Source organism: Odocoileus virginianus, chromosome 4, assembly GCF_023699985.2.
Source record: "Odocoileus virginianus isolate 20LAN1187 ecotype Illinois chromosome 4, Ovbor_1.2, whole genome shotgun sequence".
Lineage (NCBI taxonomy): Eukaryota > Metazoa > Chordata > Mammalia > Artiodactyla > Cervidae > Odocoileus > Odocoileus virginianus.
In genome coordinates, this window is record NC_069677.1 from 61,058,065 (window position 1) to 61,069,566 (window position 11,502).

General features: G+C 33.4%; 1 protein-coding gene across 2 annotated transcripts in view; it reads left to right on the forward strand.

Annotated features, from left to right (window-relative positions):
- Positions 1–11,061, forward strand: part of PLOD2 (procollagen-lysine,2-oxoglutarate 5-dioxygenase 2) — a 131,002-nt gene extending 119,941 nt beyond the window's left edge. The window contains exons 13-20 of one of the 2 annotated variants that reach the window (XM_020872192.2): positions 1,629–1,770; positions 2,904–2,966; positions 3,958–4,071; positions 6,711–6,776; positions 7,796–7,900; positions 9,071–9,217; positions 9,328–9,453; positions 9,627–11,061. In XM_020872192.2, coding sequence (XP_020727851.2) covers positions 1,629–1,770; positions 2,904–2,966; positions 3,958–4,071; positions 6,711–6,776; positions 7,796–7,900; positions 9,071–9,217; positions 9,328–9,453; positions 9,627–9,782 — 919 coding nt within the window. In that variant the 3' untranslated portion in view covers positions 9,783–11,061. The remainder of the gene's footprint in view (positions 1–1,628; positions 1,771–2,903; positions 2,967–3,957; positions 4,072–6,710; positions 6,777–7,795; positions 7,901–9,070; positions 9,218–9,327; positions 9,454–9,626) is intronic. The other variant, XM_020872193.2, reaches the window with a different exon arrangement.
- Positions 11,062–11,502: the final 441 nt, after the last annotated feature.

The following is an 11,502-nucleotide window of genomic DNA, read 5'->3' on the forward strand; positions in this document are numbered from 1 at the left end:
CGCGCACTGCCAGTCGGGTCTCAGGAAGTCTTTAGATAGGAACCGGGGGCCTGTTTGCAGTGTGGGAGGGTGTGGCTTCTCAGGGGCTGAGTTTGCCCTTTTCCCCTCCCCCCTGCCTCCTACCTCCAGCGGGGGTGGGCCTGCTCTTCTCAGGAGTTTCTCAGTCCCTTTGTTTTGCAAACTGCTGACAGTGTGTTCCAGCCGGTTAATTTTGTCCCTTGCTATCCCACAGTTTAAAAAAGTTCCCTCCGATTGCTCTCAGGGTCTTCGGGCGGTCCTTATCCTAAGCAATGCTGCCCGCTCCTCTCCGTTCCGCCCCCGCTTGTTGCTGGCAGGTGCGGGCGTCTGGGGTACTTTTCTGCTGGGAGTTGCTTTTAGGCATGTAATCTGTGGGCCTTATTTAATTTTTCCTCCCAGTTAGATTGCCAAAAACTTCCCCCAGTCCCGCCAGTGCGAGGGTTTCCTTGTGATTGGAAACTTCCTCTATTAAGACTCCCTTCTCGGGACTGGTCTCCGTCCGTAGCTCTTTGTCTCCCTTTTTATCTTTTATATTTTGTCCTACCTCCCTTCGAAGACAATGGGCTGCTTTTCTGGGCACCTGATGTCCTCTGCTAGCGATCAGAAGTTGTTTTGTGAAATTTTCTCAGCGTTCAAATGTTCTTTCGATGAATTTGTAGGGGAGGAAGTGGTCTCCCCGTCCTATTCCTCTGCCATCTTGGCTCCTCCCCTCCTCAAGCTATGTTTATATCTTACTTTTTCTATAGACAATTGAGATAGCTTAATGACTTTCAAAAAAATGTATTTTAAGAGAATTTTAGGCTGTGTTCAGTGGTGCGCTGGTAAATGTCTAATAACTGATTCTTAGGGTTAGAAGATGCTCTGGTTTGTAGTTTTGCCCATCTTTGTCTTCTGAATACATCTACTATGGCTGATTTCAAGCTTCCAATGTGGTCACTGAGTGTAGACTTGGGAAGGGAAGCTCAGTGCTCTGGGAAGCCACTGTGAGCTGGATGTGATGTTTTTGCTATCGAAGTGCTTAATCATAAATGCCCATCAGGATATTGTACTCTAACTGGTCAACAAAGTGAGGGATGACAGCTAAAATGCCAAACAAATCAACTTTAAAATGAAGTTTATGTAGGGAGATACTAATTTAGCTCATAATATGGGTCGGGAAAAATCCTCTGGAGAAGGGATAGGCTACCCACTCCAGTATTCTTGGACTTCCCTTGTGGCTCAGCTGGTAAAGAATCTGCCTATAATGCAGGAGGCCTGGGCTTGATCCCTGGGTTGGGAAGATCCCCTGGAGAAGGGAAAGGCTACCCACTCCAGTATTCTGGCCTGGAGAATTTCATGGACTATACTGTCCATGGGGTCACAAAGAGTTGGACACGACTGAGCAACTTTCACTCACTCACTCATATAGTGTTTACCAAATAATCTCATGTATATGTGTGTGTATATATGCCAGATATCATGAAATGTGTTTGTATCAGTTTGTAACTTGACTGCATAGTGTATATATGCAGAATTTTAAACATACAAGGCATTTGTTTTAAAACCATAAAAGTAAAACTTTAAATATTTTGTATTTGTGGTATTTTGAAATGTCTTATCTTTACTTTCAGAGGGATATGGAACGTCCCATATATGGCTAATGTGTACTTAATTAAAGGAAAGACCCTCCGATCAGAGATGAATGAAAGGAACTACTTTGTTCGTGATAAACTGGATCCTGATATGGCTCTTTGCCGAAATGCTAGAGAAATGGTAGGGAATATGATGATGGCTTGCTTGAATGTCTCTATAAGATGGCTTGCTTTACCAGTTGATGTGTCATTTGTTTTGATGACCTTTTCTTTCTAATTTGTAAGTACTAGCCAATTTTTTGTTTGTGTATTGAAATATCGGAAGCAATTATGGACAATAACTTGCCTGTGCAACACCTGCAGAAACAACTGGAAAAAAGTTTGGCTTAGGCTAACTCACAGGCAACAATAAGATATTCAATTGTAAGCATAGACTGGTTACAAATCAACTTTGAATTTTTAATAATTTGTCTTTAATTTGAAATTCTATACTGACCTAATTAAACTTAATAGATGAAGCCTCGGTGAAATGATGATTTACATATTTAAGAAAAACACACTTTTGTCCTAAAGTCAGTATCCAGTATTTTTCTGTTATTATTCATCCCATAATTTCAAAAAATAAGTCCCTTACCACTAAACTGGGAAAAGAATTAAAATATGTAGTCTGTTTATGTGAAAAATTAATCATACATTGCTAGTCTAAAATATATTTTCATTATAAAACTTGAAATGATTGTAGAAAATTGCTTTCAAAGTGTATAAGTGTGTCTTAAAACATACTTATATGGTTTTATGTTTTAGAAGTGATTGGGTTATTTTATTCAAATTTGTATAAGCAAATGTGTTTATGGAAAAATCAGGAAAGTTGGCAAGTACTTTTTTCTAGTTTAATAAGGCATGTGTTACTTGAAATATGTTTGTTTTTCCTACAAACTTTTGTCCATTGTTACACTGAATGTACTCAGTACTTGTGATTGTAATTTGTGCTCATGTTTGGCTATTTGACTCAACAGCGCACCCTGGAATGGCCTCTCTTACACTTTTTTTTTTTCCTTTTTCTTAATTTTGTATCTAATGAAAACTCTTACTAAGGAATGAGCTTGGATTTATGTTTGACCAACAGAAAAATTAAAAAAAGGGCTGGAGTTGTTTCTTTATGTGCACTGTAAGCTTTGCTTGTTCTGCATGTTGTCTGTGAAGGACATTTCAGAATGTCAGCTTTTTCTCAAGGGCTGCTATTTTTATTTACCTAAGAATACCTGAGAGAGTGGATGTGCAGGTCAACTTACCCAATCCTTCTCTTCATTTTAGACTTTACAAAGGGAAAAAGACTCCCCTACTCCGGAAACATTCCAAATGCTCAGCCCCCCAAAGGTGTTATTTTATTTACTTTTATTTTTGTTTTTTTATTTAAAATACTAGATACTGTATATTGCCTAAAACTAAAGTTTCTTTAAGAGTCTTCTTTTCATTTAGCTTGGTGTGAACTGTTGTTATTCACTGGTTCTGAATTTGTACATGTGAGCGTGTGTTTTGTGTGTTGGGGATAGGCATGTGTGATATTCAGCTGTTAGTTCTTCAGACTGATTTGCATTTTATGGGTGACAGATGGAAAAGTTAAATACAAATCACTTTCACTAGTTTCTCCAGTTTTTGTTTTTTTTTAAGGCGAGAAGAGGTAGGAGTATGTATAAAGTACATCCTGATTAAAATGAGATTTGATTACTCTTCACTAATTTTCTTTTTATTAATAACCAACTCTTTTTACCATTAAAACAGGTACAAAAAGAAACAACCTTACCTTAATGGTGTTTGCCATATTTATTAGGTTTGGGGCAAGGACAAGAAACTGATTTAGTTGCCTCTTAATGCAGGAGTAAATTCTGTGTTCGATCTTTAAACATCAGAACATAAAAGTATGAAATAGACTGATAAAATATTGACATTTGAATTTTTGTTTAAAAATGTGATATCTTCTTTGAAAGGAAAAGAAGCCAAAAGAGGTACAATTAATTGCATTTTGGCGTCTCAAAAATATTTCTGCTTTCAAACAGGAATTCTTTTTCCCTGATGTCTACATCTAGGACCAATGAGAAAGGGACAAAAACAGTCCTTCTTCCTCTTCTTTATTTCAGTTGAGTGTCAGTGCTATCAATTAGTTTTGTGTGGTGTCTGAATTCATAATTATCAAATTCTACTTTTATTTTAAATTATGCATGTTTTATATGAAAAATAAAAATGCATGTTCCTGAATAAGAGATAAAAGTTGAAATTAATATCTTTTGTAAAATTTTTCATGTGGTTAAACTTATTTTCTTATATTTTCCTCCAATATTATTAATACTATTATTTTTTTGGTATATAGGGTGTTTTTATGTACATTTCTAATAGACATGAATTTGGAAGACTATTATCAACTGCTAATTACAATATTTCCCATTTTAACAATGACCTCTGGCAGATTTTTGAAAATCCTGTGGTATGTATTTCATGCTCAGCTTCATTTATTACTTATTTTTTGTAACTCTAAATGGATATAAATCAATTAGGTTAATAATACAGAAATACAGCAAGAGACTTTAAAGAAGTATTTTTAATTATCTAATCACAGGCCTAATTTATTGTATTTCTTGGCTAAGAACTTTCTTTTTAAAGATATATTAAGTTTGGATAATGGAATTATCAGTTTCTTTGATTTCTCCTAATATTTCTGTTATTTGTATTTCAAAACACCAATAAATTTTCAATCTGAATTTCAGAAGAAAATGTTTACGAATAGCTCATGTATGACAATATTACATTTTGACTTTCAGAAAGAAAATGCAAGAAGTTAGTTTGAGAAAATGAATTTTAAAATAGTTTTTAAATAAAAATTCTGGGAGTGTACTCTAAAGATAGCTAGAGAAAACTGCAAAGTGGAATCAGCATATAGAGAAAGTCTTAAGTTGAGGAAACTATGTCCAAAATTATTTCTTTTCTATAATTTTTGAATCATGCAGGAATTAATTCATTTTTGTCTTAATTGGTTTTCTTTAGGCAAGATGGCACATTTATTCAAGGAAAAATACTCACTAAAATCTATTTGTGGTTTTTTCCCTTGCTGTTAGTCAAGTTTTAAATTACGAAGACTCAACCACCTGTTGAGAATTGTCTTTTACCTTGTAGAAGTGTTGACTTTGGGGAATAGTAGATTTAATGGTCTCTAAAACTCTGTTGTTGGAAAAAGAATATCTTTTGACTTTTTTGTGTGTCTTAAAAGTACTGTTTCACTTTATCAGCGTATCTCCATCTTTCACAGGAGTAGAATTGAAAATGGGCTCTTTTTTAAAATGATGAGGATGGAATTACCTATTTTACTTTGGCACTAGAACTCTTGGTATTTTGAGAGATACGACTATTTGATTTCTTGGCTAATACTAGCTTCCTGAAAAAAAATCCCAAATTATATCCTGAAGTGTAGATATTTGTGTGAGATTTAAAATCTTTGGAGAGTATGCAATGAATATATCAGATATTGGAACTGGTTTTCTTTCCATGGCTTTGTTCTAGTTTTGGTAAATTAGTTTGACTGATATGTCTTATGAAGGATGTCCCATAGCAAAGTATTTAATATTACCCCATTATCAGAACTACTAAGAAATTAATAAAGTCAATTTGTTCAATGATATTTGAAAACAGTCTAAAATAAAAAGTTAGTATTAATGCTTTAATGTAAAATCTTAGGGTCTTGTTTCTTTAACTTCAAAAAATCTATAATGATGCCAATAAAGAATACTTAAAAATCTTTAAAGATTCTGAAATGTTATGTATGATTATTTACTTTCAATTCCCCCCCCCATATTTTAGAATCAGAGAACCAATAAATATTAAAGGGGATAATGAGTAATATGATCCTTATACATACTATACATTACACACTATGTATAAATTAATTTTGTTAAAGAATTTGAAGATAATTTTGGTTCTTCCAGATCTAAAAATATCTGAGTTACATATAAGCAGAGAAATGTAAAACTAAGAATGGCAAATAAATTATCAGGACCCTTTTTAAATGTGGCCTCAAAAGATATATTTCAGACAAATATTTTTTGAAACATATTTTGATTGAAATTATTTTGAGTCCTTACCTCAGTTTTTCCCTAGTTGCTTACTATTTGTACTTTGCAAAGAGAACACTAAGAATTTTGTTAAACAGTCTAAATATATTTAAGAAAATATCATTGTGGATATTGAATCTTATTTTAAGATATACCCTTTAAATATTGGGTTTTTAAGTAAAACACTTAACCCAGGAAAAAGATTCTTCAGTTGATATTGACAAAAATTGTTATATCTTAGTGTGAGGTTGGTGTGTCAGTGATTAGGTTAAGAGAAGATTCAGGTGCATGAGTTAGTATGAAGAAGATCTGTTTTTCAATACATGGACTTAAACCTTAATTTCAGTTAACTGAAAGTTATGGTAATGTTAGTAACCCCATTGAACATTCTTTGATACTAATCTAAAGCTGAAGTGAAAATACACATTTTGAATATATTTTAAAAAATCAAAATTATTTTAGAGTAATTCACTATAAAAGTATATAAGCAAGGCCAAGTTGATTAATTTGCTAATTTTTACTAATGTTTGTTGCTAAAGTTATGTTCCCTATCTTTCACTTTTAAAACACACATATTTGCCTACAGCTATGTATAACTGTCCTGGAGGAGGATATGGCAGCCCACTCCATTATTCTTACCTGGAGAATCCCCATGGACAGAGGAGCCTGATGGGCTACCGTTGGACATGACTGAGGGACTAAGCACACACAACTCATGTATATCCATAGAATATAGCATACAAATATAGAGACTGTAAGATTACTCAGAATTTAAAATAGAATTATAAAACTGCATAAATAAAAACTTTCACAGAATGTTTTCAACATACAAAAAAATCAGGCAAAGTTTAGAAAGCATAAACTCTGGTTTCTGAAAGTTTCTATTTTGTCTACTACACATAGTCATTTATAAATTGCTTGAGCAGTTTCTAAAGTGCATATACTTTATATTTTCCTTTAAAATATTCGTGGAAAGGTTTTTGCTTTAATCTGAGCAATTGATTTTTTTTTTTTTCCATAGGACTGGAAGGAAAAGTATATAAACCGAGATTACTCAAAGATTTTCACTGAAAATATAGTTGAACAGGTTTGTATTAGAAATTACTGTGATATATAGAGCATTTTTGTTATACTTTCTAGTAGGGAATATTTTTTAACATAATACTCTCTAGCAGAGGGTGTTGTGATAGTAGAGAAACTGTCTTTTAGGTAAAGTTCATGTGACTTAATTACCAATTTTACAGCCTTGAAGGTCAGATAGCTTAACAGGTAGAAAAATGAAAATTAACAATAATATTAAGGTCATGCTATTTTTTTTAGCATACTCCCAATGTCATAACCATTTCAGAAATAAATTTTTGACAGATCTCTTTTGTAAGCCTCTTTTAGTGAAAGTTCATCTTTGAAGAATTGGACTCCATCACTTCTCAAAGAGGTTTCTTTCAAAATGAACTCTGCTGTAGATTAATGTTCCAAATTATTGTTAATAGCTTATTTCAGAGAATGTAAAGGGTCTTTAATTCTGAGATTCTGTTATTTTGTTCATTGTGAGAAAGGAAAAAAAATACTGCCAATTAAACTATGATGCACATTGAAAGAGCTATGTTAGACTTACTGAGGCAAAGGTGTTGTATGTCATAGGGCACTGTATACATAATAACATTTCATTTCAATGACAAATCATAATGTATCATTTAAAAAGATGTATCAAAGAGCAGGTCAACAAATGTAACACTGACTAGATGTATATATGCATTTGCACACATACAGATGCATACATTCACACATGTTGAGAACAAAATCAGTGTCTAACCAGGTGTACATTCCCTGTGTCATTAGCAACTATATCACAATGGCTGCCTAGCCAAACCATGAGTCTAAGAACAGGTCTTGATTTCATAAAGGTTAAAATGCAAAAAAAAAAGTCTTAGAAATTGTTTTTTTAAAATCTATTGTTTGTAACAGTAGTGTCAGTATTGTTGGGCAAACTTCTTAAAAAGACATCTAACTGAGATAAATACTGAATATTACTTTTGAAATGCCATTTGTTAGTAAAAAGACACAAAATGTTACTCTCTTAATGGTGGTGTCATGTTTTATACGTAGCCTTGTCCAGATGTTTTTTGGTTTCCTATATTTTCTGAAAAAGCCTGTGATGAATTGGTGGAAGAAATGGAGCATTATGGCCAGTGGTCTGGAGGGAAGCATCATGTAAGTTATCATTTTACATTAAGAACTAAAATGTGTATGTAGGGCAAGGAGGAGTATAGGTATTTAGAGAAAGTGAAGGAGGTTTGTACTTTTTGTCTTACATCTCTGAGTCCTAGACCTCAATGAAGGGGCTGCCCAAGTCTGTCAAGAGAACTATGATTTTCATCTAATTCTGCCAATCGTTTTTTAACATTTAATCTATCTGGGCCTCAATTTTATCTCCAATTACACTGGGTGGTCCTTCGGGGTCTGTGTCCCCTGGCTGGGGATGGTAAGGTCATATAGGCCTATTGTGTGATATTGCTCTTCTCTAAGGCCATTTTTTTTTTTTTTTAATTCTCTGTGTTTTCACAGAGAGCTATAGTGAAAATACCAAAACAAAGTTTATCTGGTTGACTGCCAAAGCTATTTTTTTGTGTGTAAACATAGGAAGGAGGAATCTGTTTGAATGCCTTTGGTGTAATACAGTATTGCATTTACATTCAAAGACTTGACAGGAGGCATTACTGTTGGTGCTTCAATGTATTTCTTTTCCTCTGAGAACCCACAGATACCAGGTCCTTTATAGTACCAAGGAATTTTAGTGGAATACTCTGAGTATTAATGCCTCTGCTCAAATATATACCCACCTAGTCAGCTGATCAGGAAGGCAGAAGTTTGAAGTATGAGGAAGAACTTGAAGTTGGCAGGTTGTAGGAAAATGAAAAGCAATCATGGAAGGAATTTGGGGGCCACAAGATAGAAGTGAGAAGATTGGCAGAAAAAGTTTATTTTCAGTGACAGGTAGTAGTCCAAGGTGCAGACAAATAAAATCTATACCCATCAAGCAGCTAAGACTTCCTGAAATGTCAAAAAACTCGTTTTTAAGGGGACATGGAAAGGCTTTGGTGATCAATTGTATTTATTTTCTTATTAGACCTCACATATCTGTTAAATAAATAGGAAAGCAGTCTACTTACTCTGTAATAATTTGCTTCATCACTGATACATTTGCAAAGCCATGTTATCTAAGTTATTTTGATAGTTGTGCAATAAAGCAGATGGTACACCATAATTGAACTGTTATTTTTATTGTCTATTATGATCTTGTGGTTGAAAAAAATTCCAAGACAAAGTGAGTGTAAATTGCACATGGACCACACTTTATAATGTCATGAATGCTCTTTCCAGGATAGCCGTATATCTGGTGGCTATGAAAATGTCCCAACCGATGATATCCACATGAAGCAAATTGGCCTGGAAAATGTATGGCTTCATTTTATCCGGGAGTTTATTGCGCCTGTCACACTGAAAGTCTTTGCAGGCTATTATACTAAGGTAGTTATCCCCCCACTACTGCTACCTACTCCTTCCAGTTTTTACACAAATGTGCTATTTTATGTTTTTATTGATAAGTGAATCCATTAGTTTACTTTGGTTTTTTTTAGGGATTTGCACTCTTGAATTTCGTAGTAAAATACTCCCCTGAAAGACAGCGCTCCCTTCGCCCTCATCATGATGCTTCTACATTTACCATCAACATTGCACTCAATAATGTGGGAGAAGATTTTCAGGTTATTATGGTTTTTATATTTTATATTTTTTCAAAACAAATATGTCATTATGAAATGGCCTTTGCCTTATCTTTTTTTTTTTAAGATTCTGCTTAGATAGCATCCTTTGAATTTTATCACTTATTAAAATTGAAATATAATAAGTTGATACATTTATTTCTCTATCCTTTTAGGGAGGTGGATGCAAATTTCTAAGGTACAATTGCTCTATTGAGTCACCAAGGAAAGGCTGGAGTTTCATGCATCCAGGGAGACTCACCCATCTGCATGAAGGACTTCCTGTTAAAAACGGAACAAGATACATCGCTGTGTCATTTATAGATCCCTAAGTTATTTTCTTTTCATTGAATTGAGTTTTCTTTTGGAATGGATGACTGGCATGAACATGCCTTTGAAGTTGTCCTTGAGAAGATGAGAGGAATATTTAAATAACTTCCACAAAACAACTTCACTTTAGGCCAAACATTTGAAAAACTTTTCCTAAAAAGATTGTTTGATATTTCTAAATGTCTGCTCTGAGCCTTAAAACACAGATTGAAGAAGAGAAAGGAAAAAAAAAATGTAAAAGCAATTATTTATTTCTATGCCTTATTGTCTCTGAGAATAATGACAGTTTTCTGAATTTGTGTTTTAGTTGATTCAGGTACAGATGTACAAGTGACAAATGAAACTAATAATATTTTCTTATTAAAAGAGTGGGAAGAGTTTTGTTTATCAGCATGTAGACAAAATGGATATAAATGAAAATTTCAAGTTTTGAAATTCAGGAAAACTGGAGTTCTAACTGAATTTGTATGCAACTAATTGCATAAGTACTTTCTTTGGCCACCTATATTGGGACGTTTTTTGGTGGTTATTGAAGGAATATGAGGAACAATATATAATACAATGTTTTTCCTCAAGAAACTTAGCACAGAATACAACTGAAGTGCATATCCAGTGGAAAACATTTTTGTTTAGATTGTTAGATTGTTTTTTACATTTGCCTTAGAAATCAAGCCTTATGGTCCTTCAGATAAATTTTCCAAGGTGGATTAGATTAAGTAGATGTTAGATTTAGGAAAGCTTTCAAGTCTTTTGATTTCTTCAAAAGTACATCAAGCATCAACTTAAGATCATCAAGTGTCCTTAAGTCAAGACAGGGTCATTTTTAATTCTAGAAAATGAGGAAAAGGAAAATTTCATTGATATTTAGTAGTAACACGTGATTTTTTTTAAATAAAACTCTAAGTACTTGAATTTTGTATCAGGAAAATAAAGTTGGTGAGCCTTTGTTCTTCCCTTTTACCTTCTGTCTTCCTCCTTATTCTTTTTTTCAGGAGGGTGATTCACTTTTTTGTCTTCACAGCATAGTCTCCATTTTATCCTTCTTACTGTTTTTTATTACTTTTCTTTTATCCCACTTTCAAAAAATTCCCCGACACAAACAATTTTGTGACTTGATTTTTTCACCATTATTCTGAGTGAGGTTTAAATATTCTCATTGTAGCTACTGTTTTTAATTTAAAGGTTAAACTTGAAAACAAAGTTTTAAGTCATGGTGCCAAATTTCATTTTTCTAACACTGTGTGTTAGAAAATTATGAAAAATAAAATAATTTAAAATGTTTCTGTTCTCTTTATTATTGGTCATTTATGTTTAGAAGAGAATGATGGTGGAGTGGACTGAAAGAATATCTAGATAGAATAAGCTGTGATTTTATTTTGCTTGGTATGTTTACTGATATCCAAACTAAATGAACTCTATTTATTGAATTTCTAATTGAATTATAGTATCTTCCATTTCAGACTTACTAGGGAGTTCATCTGATTTATTTCACAAGTGAGAAAATAGACAAAACATTTGTTTATTTTGTATTTATTTATTCAGTGGTGTTTTTCAAGTCCCTACTATGGTCCAGGCACTGGCCCAGTCACTAAAAATGTGGTGAACAAGATGTTATAATTACTGAGAGATGGATTTAGGAGATAAAGTGTTGTAATTCTACCTTGTTTCTGCTCTTTAGTGGCACTTCATATCCAATAATTTCTACTATCCATCAGTTTGGTA